This window comes from Epinephelus lanceolatus, chromosome 15, assembly GCF_041903045.1.
Source record: "Epinephelus lanceolatus isolate andai-2023 chromosome 15, ASM4190304v1, whole genome shotgun sequence".
In the NCBI taxonomy this organism is placed as follows: Eukaryota; Metazoa; Chordata; class Actinopteri; order Perciformes; family Serranidae; genus Epinephelus; species Epinephelus lanceolatus.
The window spans coordinates 34,317,143-34,343,473 of NC_135748.1; the positions used below are offsets into that span (position 1 = coordinate 34,317,143).

General features: G+C 41.0%; 1 protein-coding gene across 1 annotated transcript in view; it reads right to left on the reverse strand.

Annotated features, from left to right (window-relative positions):
- Positions 1–7,391: 7,391 nt before the first annotated feature.
- frmd6 (FERM domain containing 6) overlaps positions 7,392–26,331 on the reverse strand; it is a 33,061-nt gene continuing 14,121 nt past the window's right edge. The window contains exons 2-14 of the mRNA XM_033643430.2: positions 25,874–26,201; positions 24,940–25,030; positions 21,927–22,006; positions 20,287–20,363; positions 20,005–20,191; positions 17,355–17,510; positions 17,111–17,176; positions 15,490–15,558; positions 11,542–11,716; positions 11,063–11,371; positions 10,808–10,939; positions 10,456–10,547; positions 7,392–9,393 (exon numbers count right to left, since the gene is read on the reverse strand). Of these exons, the coding sequence (XP_033499321.1) occupies positions 9,097–9,393; positions 10,456–10,547; positions 10,808–10,939; positions 11,063–11,371; positions 11,542–11,716; positions 15,490–15,558; positions 17,111–17,176; positions 17,355–17,510; positions 20,005–20,191; positions 20,287–20,363; positions 21,927–22,006; positions 24,940–25,030; positions 25,874–25,972 (1,830 nt within the window). The 5' untranslated portion in view covers positions 25,973–26,201 and the 3' untranslated portion in view covers positions 7,392–9,096. The remainder of the gene's footprint in view (positions 9,394–10,455; positions 10,548–10,807; positions 10,940–11,062; positions 11,372–11,541; positions 11,717–15,489; positions 15,559–17,110; positions 17,177–17,354; positions 17,511–20,004; positions 20,192–20,286; positions 20,364–21,926; positions 22,007–24,939; positions 25,031–25,873; positions 26,202–26,331) is intronic.

Here is a 26,331-nt window from a genome sequence, read left to right on the forward strand (position 1 = left end):
CCCATACACACACATGCTCATAGATGAGGAGATAAGATGTATGGAGGTACCAGAAATGATGTAAATGACAGGAACACCTAGAAAGAAGACTGTAAGAGTCAAATCACTGTTTGCATCGTCATTAACTTCAGTACACTTATTTTAAATCTAAAAACAACAATGCATGAACATGGCCCGAACACCTAATTCAACAAGACAAAAGAAAGGAGAGGAGAGGGGAGAAAGGGGGGAGGTGACGGAGAAAGAGAATGGATTTCCCCCCTCTGTGTTGCCATGGCGACAGCAGTGGATGGTGGATGACTGATTTCCTGTACAGCTGTGGAGCTCGGAGGGGAGAGGGAGGGAGAGGGAGACGCGTTATCTGTGTCGGAGGAAGGAGGTGGAGCTGAATAAGGAATGCATCCATGTTTTCGACACGTTACACTGATGTCTTCACATCTGTCTACATGTGTTACACTAACACACATTTTGTGTTACATTGCATATTCTTTTTATTCTTAATACTGTCAAACTTTGCACGTACCCTGGAATATATTTTTGCACGATGAGTGTCATATTCTGTTTATTGATTAAGAAGGCACTCCCTGTATAATCTGTCGCTGTATTGACGGGGTTGTTTCTGTGGCATATTGTGAAGGGAGGGAAGGGCCTTGAAAACATCCATAGCCCAAGGACCTAAAGCAGGGGTCAGCAACCTATCTATCAAAAGAGCCATTTTTGACCAAAAAATGTTTTAAAATCTGCCTGGACCCGCAAAACATATTTAAGCCTTATGGTAACACTGCGTATTAAGTCTAAATTCATCTATCAACATTAAACATAGGAGAAAGAGAAAGAGAAAGAGAAATGGGCATTCTAAAATATGTTTTACCACAAGATGGCTCCTCTGCAGTGGGCTATTTAGGATTATTTGGTACTTTAACATTTCAGCATTGGCAATGAAAGCAATCAAATCTGTCCACGCACAATTAAATTCTGTATTTTCCTCTGAGACTTATATGGATTTAGGAATCCATTGCTAGCCTAGCTAGGGAGGCTCAAGACAAGCCAACACCATTGAGGTTTGGCAAAACTTAGAGGAAAGGACACCAGGCCGTAGATGTATGATAAACATTTCAGTTGATGAAACGTTAAAACTTTTTTTTTTTTAATTTAGTGCATAGGCTACACATTTTTACAATTTGAGAATGTAGGAATTTCTTTAGGCCAATTTTTTTTTTCTTTCTTTTTTTCTTTCTTTTTTAAATTCATGTGTTATTTTTTGTCACAGCCATAGAGGGCCATTGGAGAGGGTCAGAGCCACAGGTTTCCTACCCCTGACCTGTAGTAATATTAAGGCACCTATGGTTGTGGTACTCTGAACTTTCCCTAGTATGTTTTGCTAATATTTTTTTTGTACTTTATGTACTTTTTTTGTACTTCTTACATTTTAAAGGCAGGACTTTTCTTTTTACTGGAGTACATTTGGACTATAGTGTTTCTACTTGTACTTGAGTAAATGTTGGGGGTGGGGGAAAAATTAATTCAGCATTATATCGTTTTATATTTGTATGGCAATAATGTATTGATAAACAGAAGCCAAGTATAGTTTTTTTATATTAATATTAATATTACAAATACAAATTACACTTTTGGTAGCCTACTAGAATAATAAAATGAATTGCCTTTTCAGTCCACTAGATACAGTTTTCCACAACAAAAATGACTGAAGTGAGATGGACAGATCCAAACCTTTATCTTATTAGATAAAACTGAAAAAATAAAACACAAAGATTACCTATGAGGACATAATTAACAGTTCAAAAAAGGTAATAAATCACCATTTATCGCAATATATTTTATGGCAATACTCAGCATATTACAACACATTTAAAATTGCAACAGTATTATGCTGTGACTTAAATATGTGTTAATATTGATTGTGGGGGCTCTGGTGATTCCCATCCAGTAAATGGTCTGAATATTTTGCCCATCACTAGCCAGACGTTAGTGTGTGTGTAAAGTGCAGTGAAAACAATAAAGTCTTAACACAAGGTCTACTTACTTGGAGTTAAGGAAGCTTTCAGTCGCATCCTGTGGCCCTTCCCAGCAGATGGAGTTACTCAGCAGTGCATGGAGCAGTTCAAAGACAGAGAGCAGAACCTACGGAAAGGGTTTTTTTTTTTTTTCAGAGAGGATTTTAAGGCTGGACAGCAAACTGTCTAACAGATACAAAGGTTGTTTTTTGTTGTTGAAGAAATATATATATATATATATATTTAAGATTTTTAGCAGATAGACGTAATACCTACTGAATACCATAATACTGTTGAATCCTCCTCTTTTCACCCCGTTAAATACGTCCTGGCTGTGTTTATTTGAATTCATTTAAGAAACTGGAAAAGATAAAATTGTCTGTCCGTGGCTCAGCTGAGAAGTTTTACAAATGCTAGCAGCCTCTCATCTCCCACTTCGAACCAATGCAATCTATCCCATTAGTATGGGAAGTATGACCAGAGAAAGATAAGTGTTTATTGTTTTGGGCCTATATGCACACACAGCGACATGCATATTGGTGCATTTATTGTGCAGACACAACTAAGTGAGGAGATATAACAGTGTGGGTAACGTTACTATACATACATTTTGGATTGTGATCTTGTAGGATGCAGACAAGGTTAGGTTGACATGTTGATGTTCAGTATTACCAGCTGACTTTTATTTTTTATCTTTTTAAGCTTTTTAAACAATTTATTTCTGTATCTGTTTATTTTAAATTACTTGCACACCTACTTTATGTCTATGTATGCTATTCAATTATTTTTTACTTTCATTCATTTATCATTATCATTACCGGTGGGGGAGTGGAGGGTAAAAGAGATAATATTTCTGTTTAAAAAGAAAAACTTGAAACTATGCTACTGTATTAACACGTGCAAATTGCTGAATAAAATTTGGTTACAATTTTTTTCTTGTGAGAAAATATATTTCATTTGGATTATTTATGGTTTATACACACTTGTCTCTCTCGGCCTCCTGTTTTATTAATATTCATACAGAAATCAATAACAAATGAATCTACAATTCAATGTATTTAAATGTATTGATTGCAGATTCATTTGTTATTGATTTAGTTTCAAGGTAACTTTACTACACTAAATGATGTTGCTCTGCTAACATTAAGCTAGTTAGCTTTAGCAGTTTAGTGCTAACTAGCTGTGCTGTTTTTTCCCATCTATCATGATTGTACTTTGCTAGTCTCATTTAGTGATGTCGAGCAACACGCCAACATACCTGTTTATCAAAACGGATATTATTGAACCACAGATAGCCGCTATAGAAAAAAAAACTACATTTTGCTTTAGCTAAAATAAGAGCTAGCTAACGTTATGTCAAGCTAGCCGTTGAAATAGCAACGGCTAGCTTGACATAACTTAGCTAGCTCTTATTTTAGCTGCGTCATTGACTTCCTGTGTTAGCGGTTTGTGTTCGCCGCCATTTTTGTGGCTATCGCACATTTCTCACTCATAGGTATACTTTTATAGTTCATACTTTTTGTTATGGTAAATGGTTGTCAAAAAGTCAATCTTAACACAATGTTGCTTACCTGTTTTCTTCCAAACATAAAAGGCTGAACATCTGTTAATTGAATAGATGTTAGCTTAATAATTAGCAGCAGGTGAAATTACTTACCTACTCCTGCCATTGTTTATGGCACTTCAGTATTATGAGTATTTTTTGGTCACTGTTGAGTTTCTTGTTCAGAGAAAAATATAACTGGATTAAATAAAACCAGAATTAATAACCTCCCTCTCAGTTAGAGACACACTGGGCCTGAGTGTGATACAGTCCCTCTGCTGGAGCAGCTAACAGCAAACAGACATTTTGTTGTGTCATTGCATGAAAGCACATGTGTATTTAATAACATTAATTACAGCTGCATTCCATTCAGAGGAGGCCTTTGAGCCAGTTGCACAAAACACTTTAAGATTTCTCCTTAAGTATGACACTGAAGACTTACTTTTTCTTACGCTGAGGGACTTACTTAAGGGTGTTGCACAGAATCCCTTAGGTTTCCTTTGCTAAGTAAATATGTTAAGGCTTTTACTGCACTGAAAGAGATTTTACAGTGGTAAAATACTACAGTGTCCATGATAACCATTTATTAGCTTGCTCTCAAGTTTGGGATGTTAAAAGTCTTTTGTGCAAAGGTTTAACTAGCTGTAAGGGATTCTTTAGGTATAAGCCCAAGATAAGGAGAAAACCTTAAATACTTAGAGTAAGTGAACATTTTAAGGAAATCTAAGGGAAAAGACATGTTTTTGTAACTGATTTTATGTTAAGAAAGCCTTAACATGGACTATAAGGGAAATCTTACCCCAAGGTGGCTCGCTGTTAAGCTTACTGGGATACTTTATGAAACCAAGCCATCGTTAATGTTATCAATTTCACCTTTGCTTTTCTTGCCTGCTGTGAAAAAGGTCCATCAAACACTTCACTTTATGTTCAAGAGTCAATGCCAGGCCAGTAGTGTCATCTAGATTTATGAGGTACATTATACCGAGGCTATACTTTACCTGAGGGACAAGGCCAGCAAGGAAACTTCTGTTTCCTCCCGGGGAGGAAACAGAAGTTTGAATTGAATTGAATTGAATTGAATTGAAGTTTTACCAGTTTTAAATTGTAGTATCAGTCAAAGATGTGCTGTTGTAATTTTTTAAGAACAAAACAAAATACAGTCACCACATGTTTAAATGAAAGCTCCCACAATTAACTTACTTTATTATCCAGAGGCAGCATTAGAGTTTCCAATGTCAAAGTAGCCAGCTACTTAGTTCAGTTCCAAAACACAAAACAAAAGTTTCTATTTAATATAATTTAATTTCATTTAATTTTATTTTAATTTTCTTATGCAATAAAAGTTATTTGTGTGCTTGAGTTGATGCATCCAATCTAAAGTGGACAGGTGGCACAGACTCTGGGTGACAGGAGGACCACAAGGCACTGCTGTTGTTCTCATATGTGAAACAACACCGCCACCTTCAGGCCAAACTGATACCTACATGAACTCATAGTAACACCAGAGGGCAGCACATATTAATAAAACATTTTGGGGACTTGACACAGACCTCCACAGGGACCAACATAAAATATTTTTATCTTATAACCACTATATTTTAATAGCAGTTTGTTATTGGAGACAAAACTACTTCCGGTGTAGATTAAAGGCTTTAAATGAGCTAAATAGAAAATCAGTGTTTGTTATTTTCTCCACATATTCTAGTATTCTGCATTTTGCAAACTAAACACAACTTTGAAATCATGACACAACAGCAGAACTTTGGCAATAAATGTACCTTTTTATTGGATATTGAGGGCATTAGTACCAAGAAGGCACGGACCAGACTTCATAATAACAAATCTTTTTTTTTTAAACTACAGGGTGACAAAAAAAAAAAAAATCTTTCATTTTTTCCTGAAGGGAGATCCTTTCACAGAAAGGATTATGGACACAGACATACAGACTCTTACTCAGTGTAAGTATGACCATATATTGAAGTCAGAAAATGAAGTTAGAACAAATTATGAAGACTTTAAGGACATGGGTTATGACTGTATGGCTATGTACCTCAACACATACTGTTTTAATATAAGAAACATCATCGTCCATCAAAATATGACTTTAGACACTTTCCATTAATGAGTAGAAATAATTATACGTTTAAAACAGTGAAAGAAATAAAACTGTAGGAAATATAGAAGTTGTTTTTAATTACATAGCGGTATCAAATTCATGTACTTGTTATGTGTTACATAAATGTGTTTCTTAAAACCTTGTTCAGATGCTCCGTATTGCCAGTCTGTGAGAACTGAAGAGACGTGGGGTGACTTAAGGCTGAACTGGGGTCGAAACAGCAACAGAGATCTAAAATGAGTGCCACTAAGTGTCGTGTGAGTCACGCATCATACAGCTTAGCTACAAAGTCAGAGAGTAAATAAAAGTAGCTGGAGTTTGTACAATTATGTCATTTGTTTGTTTTTGTCAGCAGGCATCTTGTTACACGAGTCTCAACCCAGCTCAAGACGTCAGCCAACGGCAAAAAAAAACGTAAGAATTTAAATATGATAACATCCCTTCTGCAGATGACGTAAAACAGTTAACACCTAAAGGAAAAGTTTGACATTTAGGCACTGTTTAACTTTCTTGCAAAGAGTTGGATGAGAAGCTAAACAGCAGCTAGTTAGCTTAGCATTAAAACTAGAAACAGCTAGCGTGGCTTTGTCAAACTGTCACAAAATCTGTCCGCTAACTCCTCTAAAGCTCAAGTATTCACACAGATTAAACAACTGAGATATCAGGTGCTAAGTAGAGACTTAAAAGATGCTGGTAGGAGAATTTTAGCCCCGTTATGGTTCAGTTCGGCACGCTTTTTCTCCGATAGTACCAATGTAACTGTTCCGTACTGTCCCCATGTTTGGTCCCCCCTCTGTTGGGGTACCTAGCACACAGATCTGGTACCAAAAGGTGGAGCTGTGAACACTGCAGTCTGATTGGTCAGTAGAGGACGGTCACTGCTCAGGGCTGAGTTGTGTCTGATTTTGAGGCTCATGTAACCACTGTTCATACTGTGGAGAGGTTTATTAGTAAACTGTAACTATAAAATGAAAGGACGTTTTGCCACCTGTCACAGCAGCTGGAGTCTGAGAAACAAATAACTTAATTCATTGGGCTAAATGCCGGCGACTTTTAAGGTGGAACGTTAACTTGTAATGTTACTCAATGCATGAGTTGACGACGTGAATGAGTGGATCTTCAAGAGTTTATATATATTAATTTCATCTGGATTATGTGAGCTGCATGTATTCTAATCCTCACTCTTAGAAAAAAGCAGCGTTGTGGAGTGTTGTTCCTGTGGGCTCTGCCAACACTAAACCCCTGAGCTTGTCTGTGAAGGACTAAATGCACAAACCTGATATTTCTTAATATCCCATGGAGAGAGACTCTCACTGCAGCCTGTTTTATTTTGATCAGAAAATGTCGGCGTGCAGCCTCATTCTGTGGACGATAAACAAGGTGCAGACTGATAAAGGAGGAAATACAGTGAGTGCTGGACGGAGCAGTGAGTGACAACAACCCCGCCCACATTTAAGGGTAATGTTTGGAAATGCTAGGGTCTAGGTACCATGTCTAAAGGGTTGATTTTGGTTACATACCGAAAGTGTTTGGTGGAAACAGGACGTCTGTTGCCTTCACATAGAGCCAGGCTAGCTGTTTGCCCCATTTTCAGACGTGATGCTAAGCTTAGCTAATTGTTTTCTGGCCGTAGCGTCATGTTTAGTGCACAGACGTGTGTGGTATCGAGCTTCTCCTATAACTCTCAGCATGAAAGAGGAATAAACATATTTCCCAATATGTTGAACTATTCCTTTAATGAACAGCATGATCCAGTCTTTTCAACTACTGTTTTTCAGTAATCGAAATGTAGTTGTGTGGTCATGATAAACCAGTACCAAAAAATATGGTTGCATCTTTAAAAACGCTTGACGCTGTTTTAAATCAAAGCTGTAACTGTGGCACTTTGAATCTGAGCTGCATGAATGATGAGTAAAAACACCTTCCTGCCCTCGTTCACACCAGTTGTAGTGTTGTGAAATCTGAGATGTGACTAATGAGAAATAAGTGCTCGTAACACATCTTGTCAGCCACAACAGGCTTCAGTTCTCTTGAATCTGACTGTGGGATTAAAAATGATAAAACCAGTCTTTCTTGTTCCACTAACATCACACGTCCTTAATACTGTCACATACATTTGCTTGTAATACTGAATGACATCAGAATAACTGCTCGACATACACGAGTCTGGAGAGTTCATACAAAACACAACATGTAAAGAGAATTCAGGTAAAACGAGAGGATGCAAAATAAAAAATGTAACAAATTCCAGTTTAAAACAATGGATGAAATGAAACAGAAAAACAAAAGAGTGAACAACAACTGAGCAGAAAGAAGGACGTACATGTGTGCATCAAAATGTACGGTTTGTTTTGGCCATCAGCCGACCGGGCTCCATTTTGAGTCTAGATTACAGGGAAGCTTTTGTGGCCGCAAACTCGACGCAAGTCGGGACATGTAGGAACCTACTCGACCTCATTCCTCCCCGGGAAACTCAGTCGGAGTTCACAGGACATCAAACAGTTTGAAATCGAGTCTTTCTGACATTTAAGAAGCTGAAAAACTGGCTTGAAGTGTGTGAACGTTTAAAAAAATCATGTGGAGCTTTGAATTCTGATGGCTTGGATCTTTAGAAATGACTAAGGTGAGGGTGTGTGATTGTCAAGGCGAGGGTTTGACATCTGCATAGTGTGATGAAGGCACGTCGGGTGTGTGTTCACATGATTAAGAGTCCAGTCTGAGAGTGGGGAGTTGGCACACTGCACTTCCTGCTGAGGTCAAATGAAGCAGCGCAGAAGAAGAGACCAAGGCTGCTTTCTCTCAAAGACATATGCGATCATCGTCCCTCCCACCATGACTTTAAAATCATCATGGCTGCACACTGCGAGAAAAAGTTGTTTATTTCCATTTCTTGACTTTGGTTCGTAGCTCGTTTTGTCCTTTGTGTCCTCCAGAGAAAATCTTTGATAAGCTCTTCATGTCTGTGCATGAGTCTGTCTGCTGTAAGCCAACGTGCACACACACACACAGTTTATGACTTAATGAAGCAGGCAAACACCACGTGTGGTTCTTGAAACCAGTTTGGAGGAGACAGATTTGAATAAAAACGTTTTTTTAATTAAAGAATATGACAGGATCCCTTTTGTTTCCTTTCACACAGGGGAGCAGCTCAGGTTACGTTTTAAATACGCAGGTTCTCTTGAACTGTGTGTCCGTTCTTTAAGTTCCCTTTAGAGCCAGAATCCTCCATGTTTGTTTGTTTATTATGTTATGTGTCTGAAGTGGTAAGTGAAGGGACAGCCAACTTGTTGCCAGTTTACTCATCCTAGAAACCGCCTCTCTAACACTCCTCTCTTGTCTCGTTCCCTGAGGGCTGAAACATCTCCACATCTGACACGGCGGAGCAAACAGGGCACCCTGAGGCCTCCTTGTTTCCGCCTCCGTCACACAACGAACTCGGGAACCTCGTCGCTGGTCAGGTCCAGGGAGAAGTACTTGTTGGTTCTCTTGATGGGAAACGGGTGCTGCTCGCCAAGCATGCCGGCGCGCTGGTCGGCGAGGCCCTGATAGCCGCCTCCGCCGCCGTCACTCAGCTCCTGGGCGCAGCCGAATGTGTAGCTGTGGGCAGTGTCCTGGCAGAGCTCCGCCCACTGTAGGCAGTCCTTCTGGTAGAGCCGGACGTCATCAAGAGACTGGCTGTGTCGGTCGGTTGAAGACTGAGGCTTCCTGCATGCAGACGTCTGCAGAAGGAAAACGACAAATGAGATATGATGAAATAAGCTGCAAGCGTTCAAACGTGTGAACGAAGAAAAAGTCTGCTGTCAGAAACGTTTAAGGCGGAATTTATACTTCTGCGTTCAATCAACACTGTACCTATGGCGTAGGCTCTACGTCGACGCAGACGTAGCCTCCACAAAAATAGCATTTTAAGGCTTGTGTGTGATTTATCCTGGCTTCATATGTGCAGAGAAAATCTTGGCTCATCACTCGGCTAATTTATACAATGTCAAACACCATAGGCTTGTGCTAATAAAATTAGCATGTTATATTTGTTTGGAAAACATGTTTAGTGTAAGACAGTTATTTTGTGAACCTTGTGAGTTGCAATGGAGCTGAATTTTGTAACATTACCACCAAATGTTGCTGTTGTCCCTGGCTTTATAGGAAGAGGAAAAGTCTGCTAGCTGCTAGGCTAATTTATACAATGTAAAATGCCATAGGCTTGTGCTAAAAACATTAGCATGTTGTATTTGTGGGGAAAATGTGTCCAGATAAAGACAAGTGTCTGTGAATGCTGCGAGTTATAGTGAAGCTGATTTGTGTACTTGTGTTTGACATTGTCGCTATTAAGTCTTGTTTAATGTGTGTTTTGAATCAACTAAACTTTACAGCACTTCACAGACACCCCACGGCCGACTAGTGTTTTGGAGGTGTAACTGCAGAGTGACACAGACACACCACCGCACAAGTATAAATGCTCACAGCCGTGTAGGCCATGTGCGTAGGCTACGGTGTAGGGTCTGCTGCACAAGTATAAATCCTGCTTAAATGTTAATGCTCATCAAACACTGATGTTAAATATTGTCCAGGAGTCACTCTGTAGTCAAACTGTGGTTAACTTCCGCTTCTCTGTTGGATAGGACAAGATCTATTATAACTTTTTTCTACCACAGTCATGATAGACTTCTTAACTGCATTTCTCCAGGCATTACTGAAAGTGTTTGGACGTTGCCATATACTGTGTATTGTGCTGATACAAGTGCACATGGTGCTGTAAAAACCATGCATTAAATCTGAATTACCTGCGGCAGAGACTCGATGCTCTGTCCTCTCATCTTGACGACGGTCTCAGAGGAGCTAGAGGTGGAGGAGCTGACGTCTTTTACTATCAGTCCTGCGGAGAACAGATGATATCATTTAGCTTCAGTATGAAACAACTCTTTATTACAATCCCTAATGCATCTTTATGGTTGTCTGTTATGTGTTCAGTCAGTGCGCTGTGGGTGTGACTCGCTCATAATGCCAGAAAACTGAGAATAAGACACTATCTACCTTCTGCACACGCTACAGTTCACCCCTGAGGAATCTGAACTCAAAGTATAAAATGTAAATAAGTATAAGAAGAGCAGACACAGTGTGAGATGGCATCTGTACCTGAGTATCCATTGGTCTGATCAGGAGACATGGTCAACATGTCCTCTGTGATGTGGATACACAGCTCCTGGTCCAGAGCCATCTCATGGAGCTCCTCGTAGTCTTTGGGGTCATCCACCAGCATCTCAATCTCTGAAGGAACAAAGATTGTCTGAATTATTTCAACTCACAACAACGTCCCCAGAATAACTACAACTTTCATCAACTTCATACATGTGTAACATTAAGGATGAAATATCAAATGTCCCCTCTTACCGTCATCATCTAGTATGCGCTCCTTGCCGCTGCTCTCGATGCCGGAGGTGTGCGAGCTCCCGTGGCTGGTTGTGGACGAGCTGCAGGTCCGTAGGGGCCTGTGTGGGGCCTGACCCGGGGCCCTGAAGCTGTCCGTCTCGATGCCGGAGGTGTGTGAACTGCCGTGGCTGGTGGTGGAGTGGCGGGACAGGCGTTTGTGATGAGACATGCTCCCTGCGCTGCTGCCGCTGGCCCGGGAACGTTTGTCCAGCTGGTCCATGTCCAGTTCGAGAGCGTCACTGATGTACGACTCCCTGTACTGCTTCTTCTCTGAAATCAGTCAAACACAGGACACGTTTTAGTTTTAAAACAGATTGGATATTCTTCAAAATGTCATATCCATGTGTGATCTCTTGAGGTTTACAACTTTTATGTAACTGTGCTTTGGCACACAGTGTTAGACAAGATAATAAATGAATATATAACTGCATTAGTAGTACCTTCATTTTCCTCCAACCGGCGGACTTGTTTGAGAACAGGCTGCAGGTTCATGTAGAGCCGGTGGCTGTTGCTGAGCAGCTGCAGGAGGTGGCGAGAGCGTAAGGGACAGCCTGTGTAGTAGATGAGCTTACGGGCCGAGGGCAGGCCATCAGGAAGGATTTCAAACTTCTTTCCCTGAGAGAGCGGGAGGAGAAAAGAAGCATGAGCGTTGATTACAGGACTGTGTGATTTACAGCAGTTCGTAATGTGAGATTTTGAAATAGGAATGTGAATTTCAAATTATGATTAAGCGCTAGAAAGGCCTGAAGGCAAATCTCAGAGGAGGACTGAAGTCTGTTCTTGAAAACTGTTCTGTAGCCAAAGACAATGCAACAATCAGTCCCTGTATCTGTTCTTCATTTCTTCCTACAGACACAGAAACAAAGCATTTTTGATGGTTTTCCAAGGAGAGGACATGTTGGCTGAATGCATGGAAAAACTAAAATGTTGATTCTGTGCTTTCTCCTGCGCTTTCTGGCAAAGGCTGGACCCATTAACAGCTGTCTTTAGTGTCAGTGGGGTTGTTTTCAATGCAGACCTATAAACATTTCTGCAAGGCTTTGGACTTTCAAAGGCAACGGGTGGGTTTAAAGGCCTGGAAAATGCAAAGAGCTGCACATTTCTGACCACAAGACTGAGCTTTCATTTTATTCAACCAGACGTTTGTAAAGAAACCAGCTTAATGCAGGTTTGTTTAACCCCTGTGCATAGGTAGGGAGGCACGTTAGAGGGATTCAGCTTTGTACAATCGGGAAATGAGTTCATAAAAACCGACCGACATTTGTTCATGGACGGTGGCTTTCCTATAAAAGATCATTTTCTCTGGGCAGAGGAATCCTTGAGGCTCAAAGATTTCCTGTTCAAATCCCTGGACCTGCTGTAAAACTCTGGGTGGGAAAATGAAGTTGAGTATTTGTCTTAAACCTCAAGCTGCCCCTCTGCGGCTCCTAGTGGTCACCAGTGAATCACTGAAGTCATACTGGGCAGCAGCTTAGTGTGAATGAGGCAAACTGAGTGAGGCAAAGCAGATTAGATTGGATACTTTATTAATCCCAGTGGGAAACTGCACGGGTTACTGCTGCATGAAATCTCTGTTCTTCCTGGTAATCTGATCTGTTTTCAATGCTTTTATTTACTACACCTCTCAGCCAGGCATTTGCTGTTATTCTTGGGATTAGTTACATTAATCAGAATGAATGGTACAATCCCCATAGACCTCCATGTTAAAATGTTAAACTTTACAGCAGAAACAAACATGTTTACAGCCTGGTACAAAAACATTTTGGTCTCTATGGCTAATGTCCCCGTTCATGATGACTGCACAGGGGCTAAGTTTTTTTTTTTTTTTTTAATTACTCACCCTTTAACATTTTATTATGGCTGAAAGTTATGCATAATTAAGGATGAACTTTGAGTGACAGGCTGTCTGCCGATAGTGTCCTTGGCTTCTCGGTCCAATCCACCCCTCGCTCTCGCCCAAATATGGTCACTTCAGGCCCAAAAAAAACAATATGGCGACAGCCAAAATGCCAAATTCAAGACTTGAAACGGGAGTCTACAAACCAACGGGTGACATCACGGTAGCTACATCCATTAATTTTACCGCCTATGTACCCATCATGCTTTAAGAGAATGAGTCAGTTAACTGTGGCTTTCTGCTGCGTTCATGTCATATTGTAATTATTGTAATCGCCAGTTTCTGACTTGCAAATCACATCATTCAAGTCGTAATTATCACAAGGAAACTTGTGATTTTTCTGAAAGCTCTGCTGCAGTTCAACAAACAATATGGACCTGACTGAAAACCAAACAAACATGGACGCCTTATATCAGCTGAATTCCACCATTAAAGGTTAGTTTAACCCAAATTTTATGGATACAGTGCTGTATTGTCAAAGCAGTTGTGTAACTCTCACAAAACCAACCCTGCAGTCACACAGGTGTCTTAAGAGGTTTGATGACATCAATGTTTGCAAAGCATAAACATGGGAATCTTTCCTGTCTTTCCCACATGACATAATTGTGGCAAACACCTGAATCTCTCTTTTTCTTTGCCTGAAGATGTTAGCTAAATCTGCACCATGGAAAGTCACAACGCTTTCTACAAGAAGTTTCTGTTTGCACTCTAATTTTGAATCTGTGTCACATTTGTGTGGATGGAGGGATTTAAGACTCAGAGAACAAGAGGTGCATTTTTTGATGCAACCTGCATTCATTAGGCAAAGATATTTTAAAATCCACACATACTGAGTTAATGGCTTCCCTGATGGTGGTAACTTCAGTCCAGACCAAACACACTCAGCAGCAGAGCTGGTGTCAAGTGGCAGGTTATTAAAAGGTGTTCAGATGCCACTTAGAAAAGGTTCTTATTTCACGCAGTACACATGGTTAGTCCATCTAAATTTTCTGCTTAGGACAGCTGGACAACTTTCTTCTCCTTCCAACGAGACCTCCCTAACAGGCCACACACATCGAAAACCCACGGGGCCTTCTGTATCCAACAATCCTTCAACAAGACCAGCATCAACCAGAGAAGCCGCCGGCGAGGTCGAGGCAGAGTTTTAGATCCACCATCACGAGACACGAGAGTGATTACTTGATTTCAGCAGAGGGGAGCAAATGAAGCTCTCACAGGCTCAGGAGGAGCACGTATGTAACTTTGTTTTCTCTTTCTCTGCATCAGAAACACACCGAACAGAGAATGTGCCCCTCCTTCCTTTAAACCTTGATACAAAGACAAGCTGAAGTCATCCCAGCCAAACATCCTGAATAGAAAATCCCCCCGAAACCGATGCAACATCTGGTGTTTATTGACCCACACGTCCCTCCGCCCTGCTCCGTGCTCTGGCTCGTTCGGCCTGTAGCTGCAGCCGTGGTGGCCGCGGTGTTGGATGACGTGACTCGTGGGTGGGGTGGAGGAGAAAGCCTGTTATTCAGGAGAAGGGTGGGACAGGGCCACGAGAGGCCCTTCGCGTCCACAGTGAAACCACAGCGGCTCACTCTCACGACGCTGCAGACAGCAGACGCGAGGAAACCACCAAAAAAACACAAGAATGAGGAAAACAGGATGCCTTCACCGTGAGCTGCGTGGCAGATGCGACGCTTGTTTGCTCCAAAATTAGGGCCGAAGCAAAGCTCGCCACAAAACCTTCTGGGACGACAAAGCAAGTTTCTCAGGGGCCTTACGGTCATGAAAGCTGCTTATAAAGTCCTCTCAGTCGTATAAAAATAAAGAAGTGGACAAAAATAGAGTCAGAAGGGCTTGTTTTTGTGCAACAGCAGTGATAAGCAGTAATGACCTCTCTGGATTGTGATTAATAGCCGACTGGCAGTGGACGTGAAGCCGTCAGAGTGAAACAGATATATAGTAAGTTTCTCTGCTTTCCTGCGATAACAGGAACCCTATGGAAGCAAATTAAGCGACTGCTGTGCTCAGCTTAACGACGGGCTGACTCAGAGCACAGATGAGAAGATTTAACAGGATTTCCTTTAAAGGGCACAGGGACACCAGTGATAATTGATAAAATGACTGAATCAAGAGGCACGTATATCATACAAGAGAAAGTCCTGCTGCTGATTACATAAAAATATATACACATTATACAGTGTCTGTGTGTGTATGTGTGTGTGTGTGTGTGTGTGTGTGTGTGTGCATGCAAAGAGAGTCTTCCTAAATCCTTGATTAGTTCCAGAGGACTTGCAGGGCTAAGATAAAACAGCAGTGTGGAGAAAAGAAGCCTTGCGTAAAAATTTCCACGACCCTGAGCAAGAGCTCGGCTTTCAAAAACATCGCCTTAGGCCAGGGGGATGCTTTGGATTTCGTCATCGCTGGAGTGAGTCAGGCAAACAAACTGTACCTTGCAAGAAAAATGTGTTGAGAAAATGTTGTGATGGTGCGTCTGACTCACCACAAATACCAGTTTTCCCACGTTGGTCCAGGGGAAGTCGTACAGCAGCTGCCTCACGGACCCGACGTTCTGCAAACACAGACACATGAAATCAATATTTACAGGTACAGTGATACTTTTCAGCTGATTAAAATCTAACAGATACTATGACATGTTCACAATTTTAGATACATGTAGATATTTAATTTACAATGTAATGTTTACAAACTGTGTTTGCAATAAAAGTAAAAAGTAAACTAGTACGGAGACTTACTTCTAGAAAATTATTTAAAAAAAGTTTAAATAATCTGACACCACTGGCTCATCTCCTCCCGTTTAAACTACTGTAACTCTCTGTACACCAGTATTAGTCAGTCCTCTCTGTCCCACCTCCAACTGGTTCAGAACTTGGCTGCCAGACTCCTCACAGGTACCTAGAGGAGAGACCATATCACACCTGTTTTGGCCTCTCCACTGGCTGCAAGAAAGGTTCTCCTGTTTGTGTACAAAGTTTTTAATGGTCTGGCCCCATCCTACATCACAGACCTCCTAACCCCTTATGCTACGCCCAGGTCCCTGAGGTCAGCTGACTAGGGGCTCCTGGCTGTCCCACGTTCCAGACTTAAGCTCAGGGGTGACCGTACCTTTGCTGTATCTGCCCCAAACTGTGGAACAGAACCCCCCTCCCAATCAGATCTGCCCCCTCCATTAACTTGTTTAAGTCCAGGCTCAAAACCCACTTTTATTCATTAGAGTTTCAGTCCCCCTGATGTGGCTTACTCTGACACATGCCTGTGTGTGTGTTGTGTTGTTGCTTTTTTTTTTTTTTTTTTTTAGCAATTTATTCCTTTTGTACAGCACTTTGGTCAAAGTGAGTTGTTTTGAAATGTGCTTTATAAATTAATTTGAGTTGAAGCTGATTTTTTTCCCACATTTTCAGAAAATAAGACTTTCAGGACTCAATACAATAGACTAAAAATAGTACATTTGAAAATACATACAGCAGGAAACAGACAACAAAACAGTTAAGTCTAACCAGGAATCAACAGACGTGTCTCCATCCACCTCTTATTATGTGCATTTTCAATTTGTGCATTAAAAAATCCTTAATAGGAACACCAGAAATTTAAAATAACCTTAAAATATCACAAAAATCTTTTTATGCTTGGGGGATGTGGAAAAGTTGGTGTATTGATAAAATGTGACCATCATTGCTCATGTCACTGCAAGCTCTCTTCGTTGTCTCTGGATGCTTTTAACATGTTTATTTATGCACACAGGGCTGTTACCAGAACATTTCATAGCACACAAAGCTGTAATAATCAGTTGTTCAAAGCTATATTTCCATTGTCCTATGTGCTCTTTGTTATTATACATCCATTGTTTTCCTTTATTTGAGGTTTGACTGGCACCCTTTTTAATTTTGTATCTCGTTGCTCCCTGTTCTTCTGACTAGAAAACTAGCATCGTCTAACGCTTATCTTGACGAACCAACTCTGAATATTCACAGAACACCAATGGATATAAAAGCACATGAATTTGCAGTTTCTTTGCTGATTTTCTGAATCTTTGGTTAAAATTTGTGCTACATTTGAATGGAAACTCAACTACTGTCTCAAAAAGAAAAAGAAACGTGGATTACCTGAAATATTTGGATACCACGTAAAGTCAGTCCCAAAGTAAGAGATGCCTCTACTTCCTTCTTGTCCTGTTGAAAGACGTAAGTTCAGATATATTTTAGGTGAAGATCAAGTCAAACCTGATGTAGTAGAATAACCTGAAATCTTATGAGCTATCAATACAACATATGCTCTCTTAGCCAGCTGAATTCATAAGCCAGTATTTATAATAATATCAAAGAGAAATCTACTAACTCCATCTCTCACCTTGTAGAGTCTGTAGTAGTGAACAGTGACGTCATCAAGCTGGGCACACTCCTTGATGTATTTGAGATGCGCCTCCGAAGCTGTGAGAGCAAACTGGTCTTTGTGCATGTTCGGGATATGCCTCAAGATATACTCACGGCCGCGCTTGGCTATCACCTGAGCAGGGAGAGAGAGAAAGAGAGAGAGGGGAAGAGAGTCAGGCTTGGCTGCCCTGAACTGGTACAGACTCATTATAGCAGATTGGCAGCACAGGTTGCCAATGAGGGTAATGAAGCTTCCTGCCGCAGGGCAAACAGATGTCGACCTGGAGAGACTGAACAAGAGCCAGAGGCACCGAGCGGAAACACACTTGCTAAGCTTTGCATGTGGCTTTTGAAGATTTTGTAAGAGAGCTTTCTAGGCACCTAAATCTGCGGGAGATTTACTGGAGGGTAGCGCTCTCATCATCAAACAATTTCCTGTCACTGCTGGTTTCCAGTGGCGATAAGGAGGCAGGAGGCTAATTACAGGAAGTAAAGGGCAATCGGACGGGTGTGGCAGACACAGCCAGAGAGGTGGAGGGATGGTGCTGGTGCTGGTGGTGGTGAGGGTGCCAGTGTGGCCAGAATAGCAATGTCAGCCAGAGCATTTCTCAAGATAAAAAAAAAAAACACAACAGTGTGTGTGCCACTTCCAGGGACAAAAATAAACTTAGTGTCCCAGTTCTCATTATCCCGCATGCTCCGATGTGGAGCTGTCGCTAAGTGTTTGGTGAGGGTGATTAATGGAAGGTATCTACAGACCCACATACTGTGTGCACTGTAGGCCAGGGCACCGTACACACCCCGACAGCCAAAAACACACCTTTACTGTATATCTCAGCTCCTCAGTCAGTGATACAGCAGGCTATTTTTGGTGTTTTTCAGCTGAGACCTATTTAAGTCACTGATGTTTTACATTCACTGTGACTCACTGGAGTATCAGACAGACTTACCACAGACAGATTTACCAGTCTAATACAGTGATGTATTTACTTTATTATTCACACACAACACTGCCTTCAAGCTTCTTCTGTATGCTGCACCAGGAAGCAATTAAAATGTAGTATTAAAGCACATGTCATAGTCTTCTCTTTACCCCCACATTTTCTGCCAAAAATAGCAAAAGTTAGCTTGTTGTAGCTTCTCTGGAATGAGATTTGCTGCTTTCTCTGTAATGTTTCATTATACATTGAATACATTTTGTTTTGGACTGTTGGTCAGAGAGAAAAGGCATTTTAAGACTTGGATTCTGGGGAACTCAGATGGGCATTTCTCTTGTTATCTGATATTTTATAGACAAAACAAGTAATTGATTATCGAGGAAATATCCAGCAGATTCATTGTTAATGAAAATAATTCATGCTTGCAGCCTTAAAGCTGTTTCTCTCTATTGCAATGTGACAATGCTGTGTGAAAATACTGAAAATTTGCATGCAAATTGCCGTATATCAAATACACTTAATGAGTACGGTGCAAATTTTCTGTGTTGCCATGTTACATTTTGGTAAAATAAATAGAAAAAAAAAAAGACATTCTTCCTAAATAGTGTCCATGTCCACTCCACACTAAACACCTACACAGACAGAGAATGACACTCTCCCTGCTGTTACAAGATTCATGGCCTACAATCAGTCAGCCCTGCCTCTGAATGATTCCCACCCTCTATCTCCTGGTTGATTGGGAGCATCTGTATATTATATATTATATATTACATATGGCTGACGTTCAGTAACTTAGCAACTACACCACTCAGCTGCACCAAACCTCAGTCCTCTGATCTGACCAACAGTCACCCATCCATGAGGAGACGTGATTAGCTTCTTCTTCTTACGGTATTACACCCTCACTACCATCACTCTGCTGCATTGAACACTACATAATGGCAACCAGGGAAGTTTGATTGTTTGATTAGGGTTGGACAGACTTGCACCCGGTGGTCCGATGAAGTCATTCTGCGTAAGAATTAGCCATGTGCTATGTTTGTCACTTTCCGTGAACAACATATCACGTTAGCAAGTGCGTGTCAGCTACGTTAGCATCTTTATTGTATCAGCTGAAGCAGAAACCAAATTGATGAGACACTCCCCATTTTGGCAGCGAGCTAGCTGTGACCTAGAAGTATGACATCAGTTGGAACGAAGGATTTGATTGGTTAGAGGTATATTTCTGCAGGCGGAGAGCCGCTGAAACCGAGGTCCATATTTTTCCCCTGCATGAATGTTGCACAGGGTGGTGTAATCACTCATAAGAACCCGCTTTTTTAATGCTGAATATATCCGAGTTAAAAATCAAGTTCTAGAAATAAAAATAAAAATAAAAAAAGCTGTAGCAACCAACCAAAAGCCAAAGCAAATAGTCATGCATCCCTTAAATGTTACATATAATAAACACGTGCTATGTATTCAACAAAATAGATAGATAGATAGAGAGAGAATGTATTTTTTTTGTGATCAATACAAGATGTGATCAGATGTAGAAGATAAGGGAGGAGTCAGATGTGGTTTGGTGTGAACAGAAAGATAAAGGAAGCTGCAGGATGATGGTCAGCCATCATAAATCATGTCCTCTTCACTGATAAGTTTGACATGTGAGGGTTCAGCCCACATAAGGTACTTGTCAAACACACTCACCCATGGGGGGAAGTAGGCTTCAGGTTCAAAGTACTTCCCAAAGTGCTTGTTGCGTTTGAAGTTGCCGAGGTCGGCCTGCAGGGCGAAGGCTGCCAGGAGGAAGTAGGCCTCCTCCCTTTGGATACACTGTGAGAGCAGCACCTGTTTCCTCAAGTGCCAGTAGTAGTAGTACCTGGCTGCCCGGTCACTGTGGGATCAAAGGTAAAATACAGTTACACTGGGTGATGTTATAGCATGGTGTACAGGTAAGTTGTGTAGAGTAAGTGGACGGGCTTTACTTGCCTGATCAATCTCCCGTTCTCAACGTAATACTGAGCTCTGAAGTGAATGATCATCGGAGGGCCAAACTGATCGATGCCCTGGAAGAGAAACAGGTGGAAATCCTTCTTTATTTTCTAAAACAGGAAGAATTTAACACCCTGTATGACTGTGTCTCAAGATGCAGAGAGCAAATAGTAATTAAACATTTCAGCTTCATTCTTCAGGTATTATGTAACATGACAAACAAACACAGCACATTAGTGTTTGCTAACTAGGCTGATCTGGCATCAGATGTTATTAAAAGGAGCAAAAAGATGTTGGTGAGTTCATTTTCACCTGCTGTTACAGGTACAATCTGTGTTCAACATCTAAACAAAACATGAGTGTATTAAGAGAACTGGATACAGCGTTGGAGGCGGCACCCTGTACATTCCTGTGAAAATTGCTTAGTGGCTCATGAAGCTCAATTTCTGTAGTATGAATTTACCCCTATCTTCCACATTGTCGGGCCCATAGAGCAAGCACACTAGAAACTTCCACCAGACAAACAGCTAACTTCTGGTTTAGCGTGATGAGTTTTAAACCACAGACAGGCAATGTGTTGATTTAATGTGTTAAGTGTTTTGTAATGACTCTATTTGTTTGTCTTACCATTTGTCTGCTTTTACAATGTTGTCGTTTGTGTTTAGTGAGCCGAAGACAAATTTCCACCCATGGTGGACAATAAAGATATATTCTATTATATTTTATTACCCTCCACTAACGTGAGAGGGAATAAAATGATTTAAGAGTGTGGCTCTTCCAGACTTGTGAAATGTTTTCGGACCAAATGGATCAAATCTCGATAGTGAAACAAGCCATTTCGCGGTGGCTGTGGCGCTCAAAAAAATGTATCCACTGATTTACAGATGCCCCTTTTCAATGTAAGTCTATGGGGAAAAGTCTTTTTGGGCCCAATGGCATCATGTGATGAACCTGGACATTGTTACAAGGCAGATTCTGTCACTGCATTGCCTGTTTCTTGCCTGAAATGTTTTCAGAAACATAGTTTAGTGTACTGTTTAGCTGCAAAATGAGCTGAAACGAAAAATCATCCACTGGCTGGAGAAAACGTTCTCATTTTACAGCTAAACAGTACACTGAAATATGTTTCTGAAAACATTTAGGGCAAGAAATGGGCAACACAGTAACAGAATCTTGATTCATATTTGATCAGCGCTGCCTAGTTTGACAGTTGGATGAGTTCACAAGTAGTGATTAAAATGATTGACAGTGGTGTAAGAGTCTCGTCGGCTCTGATTACTTGTTTTCCAGTGAGTCATGGTAGATTTTAGCAAATGCCATTAGACGCAGAATTCTTTTAGAATATGGTGACAGTTTCAGCAATTATGACAAAGTTATTTTAAAATTACCAACTGTATCTTAAACAAAACAAGGTTTATACCTTAGTGAGCAGAAAAGTGGAACGACCTGACGCTGAATTTTATTTGGATAAATCTTGAATCCCAGGTAGGAGATCTATTAAATCCAGTTTTTGAACTAGGCTGCTAAGTTGTGTACAAACTTCTTGCCAAGCGCAGCTTTAAAAAGGAGTCTTAACGTCCTCTGCTCACTGTTAAACTTTTGATTGAAAGTCAGTAATCCAGCACATCATTTCTCACCTTGCTGGCTTCTCTCTTCCATTCTTTGGGGCAGTACTTGGATAGCTTCTGATCCAGCTCCATATAGATGTGTTCATTATCTGTGGAAGGAGGAGAGGCAAAGGTTTAACACTGGAACTCATACTCTGTTTTGTTGGTATGTGTGTGTCTGTGTGTGTACATGCGGATGTATAGATGCCTTTATGTGTGTGAGTGCACTGAGAAATCCCCCCTGAATGCTCCCTGTTCAAAGACCCAAGCCTCAGAGTCATCACCTCAGACAGCCTCTGCACTTCCCTTTGTACTCAGAGCCTCTGGTGTTCCTTCTCATTTCTCCACCTCACTGTGTCATGCATTAATCTGCTCCTGAAGTGACGCCTTTCATGAGCTGTGGCCTGCTGATGTGACAAGTCTGAGTTTCTATACAATGAACACCCATTGAAAAGGGAGAGAAAATAAAGAGCAGGAGTAGAGGCTCTCTGGCACAACATCAATGCATAGTTTTTTAATCACATTTGTAAACTGCATTAAAGACTAAAGGATGAGAATTATGACTCATACTTAAATTTGCACTGCCCCAAATATTCTGATCCACATTAACACCTTGTTTTCACTGTGTTGATTTTAAAACTCCACCATGATGAGAAGTATCTTCCCATGAAGATAGTTTTGGTTTTTCTTGGGGACAATTTGAGATCTGCACCGCAGAGACCTCTGCCGCCATCCTGATAGAATTGAGGTCAATGACATTTGGTTTGTGGTGCTCAGAGAGTCCAAATATTACATTTAAAAAACCCAGCAGCAATATCTGTTTCCAGAAACAATATCCGCGCTGCACAGGCTGATCCATAGACCTCACTGTGCAAAAGGTTTCATTGAGAACTTCCTGTGGTTGTACGTCACCAGAGAAGGTCAGTGGAGATGCTTTTTAAGATTTGGGTGAATTGCACCTTGAACTTACTTATTGTGATCCTTTAACTGAATATTATGTCTTTTTTTGTGGACAGGAACAACATTTCTGACAGACTGAATTGAGCTTAAAAAAACATTACTCTGGTGGGTGAAAAGTACCATGTACAAAACTGAACTAATGAACCCAACACCACTTTAAGGCTGCAAATAACAATCATTGTCATTATCAGATTAACTTCAACTAATCGTTTGGTCTATAGATTCCAAAGAAAAAACACAGTCCAAAATGACATCTTCAAATTGCTTGTTTTTGGTGACCAACAGAACACAACCCAAAGATATTTGGGCCTTGTTTACACATATAAAGAAATTTTTGAAAACAGAAATTTTCCTCTATGTTCTGGGCTCTCATCTATACACAAATAAAACAACTTCAAAGGAGCAGTTTTTTCAGAAATCCGGTTACTGTTTATCTGTTGACGTGTAAAAATGATGCATCTGGGAAACAATGACATCATCTCCTCGATTCACACGTCTGTTGTTGCTTTGTTTACTGAGTATACGCCAGAAACAACAAAAATGGTGGACTTCACTTTGTCAGCACTCAATGGTCTAAAGACTTCTTTACACCTAAACTTAGTATTGCTGCACCATTTCACAGACGAATGGGGCTGTCTGCTATGCACAGTGTTATATGGTCCACCTCAGGATCCGGGGTTTCGTACCAGCAGATGGTGGTGATACTTTTGAGAGTGAGATTGTTGTCAATGAAGACTGGAAGGAAAACTTAAGTATGTCCAGAGTATCACTCGAATCTTTGAATGGGGATCAATAGTGATGAGATCTCCAGTAGGTGTTTTGAAAAGGTAATGATAGCTTGTACATGTTACCATCATTGTGATGAGGAAAAACTATGGAAGACAGAACGTGTTTGAAGTCTTACAGGTGTGGAAGGACATACTTTGTAAGATGAAAAAAAAAAACTGTATACGTGTATAAAATACTGCAAATACAATACAATACATTTGAGAGACTGGAACCAGTGAAGCATTGCCAATTTTGCTTCAAAAAATTACTTTGACATTTAATTTTTCAAAATAGTTGCATTCATTTTCTGTTGACCAACTAATTGACTAATTGTTTCAGCTCCACACTGCCTCCACTGGCCATTTAACCCAGCTCCTAGCAGATTCAACACATTCAAACAGTCTCAGCTTGACTGTCGCAGAGAAATCCACTTTAAAAACTCTTTCTGGCACTCATCAGCATTGGACGTATTGTTTTTTTATGTGGGGTAAATCCTTTAAACAGCAGGCAAACAAAGACGTATTTGAACCCATGTCTGGTGTGGACGCCACACTCTGATCGGGGGGACATCGGGTGACACACAGCAAGTGGGTGGCCTCTGTTTGCCTTGGGGATTTCACGCTGTTCAGACAAGCACTTCAGGAATGTCCCACAATCAGACCCATAGGCTCCTGCTCAACTGACCTGCTGGGCCGTCATTGGCTCATCTGGAGGCCAGCTGTCTGAAAACACTGCCTTTGCAATTCACTCTCCCATTGCTGTTGCCTACAACTGTCACCCACTGTCTGCCGCGCCATAGTGCAGACACAGTGACTCATTCCATACGTACAACCCTCACCGTGCCGTCACCGTAAAAACAACTGTAGCCTCACTGCACAATGGGAGCCAGTCAGGACGAGGAGGCCCTGGTTCCTGAGAGACCGCCATGGCATGTAGGTGAGAGATGCTGCGTTTAGGGTAGATTCCTGTCTCTCAGCCAAGTTATTGGTCTGAGGAAACTAACTGCCTGGTTACACTGTTTTTACGAGGCTCTGGTACTCTTTGTGACTGCGTTCACTCCACAATTTGCATGATGTAACCATGCAATTTAAATATTTTAAAATAAAAAAAATGAGGCTTTGTCCACACAACTGAATGTCATTTAGAAGATGTGAAGTGGAAAATCATAGACAAAAGAGGTTGTTGTGTTCTGCTGACAGGTAACCAAGTTAAAAAATAGAAAAACTGAATACAGAACACTACAAAACAACATGTAGCACTGCACAAACAGAGACGGGAAACATTTGCTTGAATCCCCGAAAATAAGAAGTCTTACTCTGAATAACACTGAGTCCAAACAGGTGACAGTCCTTCAGCCTCAGGAGGTCACACACCTGCACCAACAGTTCCTGGCACAAGGTCTTCACCTGAGGAGGAGAGGAGAAGAGAGGAGGGTTGTTTTTAGCTTTGTAACATCATCTGTTTGCCATTTTATTAATACACACCCCAAACACCCCACCGCTGATGTCTGGTATGTATCGCATGTTGTTATAAAACCACCAGAAGTATTTCAGTTCAAGTAGGAGCCTTGTTTTGGCCACCATCAATGAAAAGCTGTATGTAGAGCAGCTGTGATAAAATGAAAATAAATCAAACTGCTGTTTAATTAGAGATTAGAAATTCCTGAGGTTAGTGCACTGCAAAAACACAGTGCTGTGTAAGTAGCAGCTGACAGCTGCAGAGAAATACTGACCACAATTTGTTATAAAATTAAAAACCTCCCAGTGTACCCTGAGAAATAGTTTGACAAACACATTCACTTTCTTGCAGAGAGAAAGATGAGATCAATACCATGTCTGGGTGATAAATAAAGCTACAACCAGCAGCCCTTAAATTTAGCTTAGCTTAAAGACACAAAATGGGGGAAACAGCTAGCCTGGCTTTATTAACAGGTAATAAAACTCACCTACCAGCAACTCTAAAGCTCACTTATTGACATGTTGTGTTTTTTTTTGATTCAACTATGCAAAAACAAATCATAAAAATGATAATGTGGTTTCAGACAGAGCCAGACTAGGTGTTTCCACTCTTTATGCTAAGGTAAGCTAACTGGCTGTAGCTTCATATTTAACAGAAAGACATGACAGTGGTATTGAAAAAGCAAATAAGTGCATTTCCTAAAATGTTGAACTATTCCTCTAACAGTTTAATATCTTGATGTAAAGTTTAACTAGAAAAATGGAAAAAATATGGTTTTTATTTGTACTCACATTGACTATGACATTGAGCGTGTCATCATTGGGCAAAAAGACACAGACGCAGCGGCGGTCCTGCATGGTTTTGTTGTTGTGGAAGCTCAATTTGTTCATCTTCGTGTGGCTGAGACAGGACAGGCCCCTCCGCCTGCTACCGAGGCTCCGGGCCCTCTGACGACCCGCCTCCACCACCGCAGACACAGATGATGATACTACCACCACCACCAGTCACTGTGTCCCTGCCTTAGCTGCAGCCCAGTACGGACACACCAGCACCTTCAGGCTCAGCAGGCCAAGCAGCACTCACGAGGCAGAGCATGGGGACCCAAGCTGCAGTCAGCCACTGTGGAGACACATCAGAGAGGATAGAGGATATGTAGGTGTGTTATGAGGAATGAGGCAGAGGCAGTGGCTGCGTGGTTGACATGAAAATTATGAAGTTGTTTGAAGATCTACATTTGCATTTAAAAATA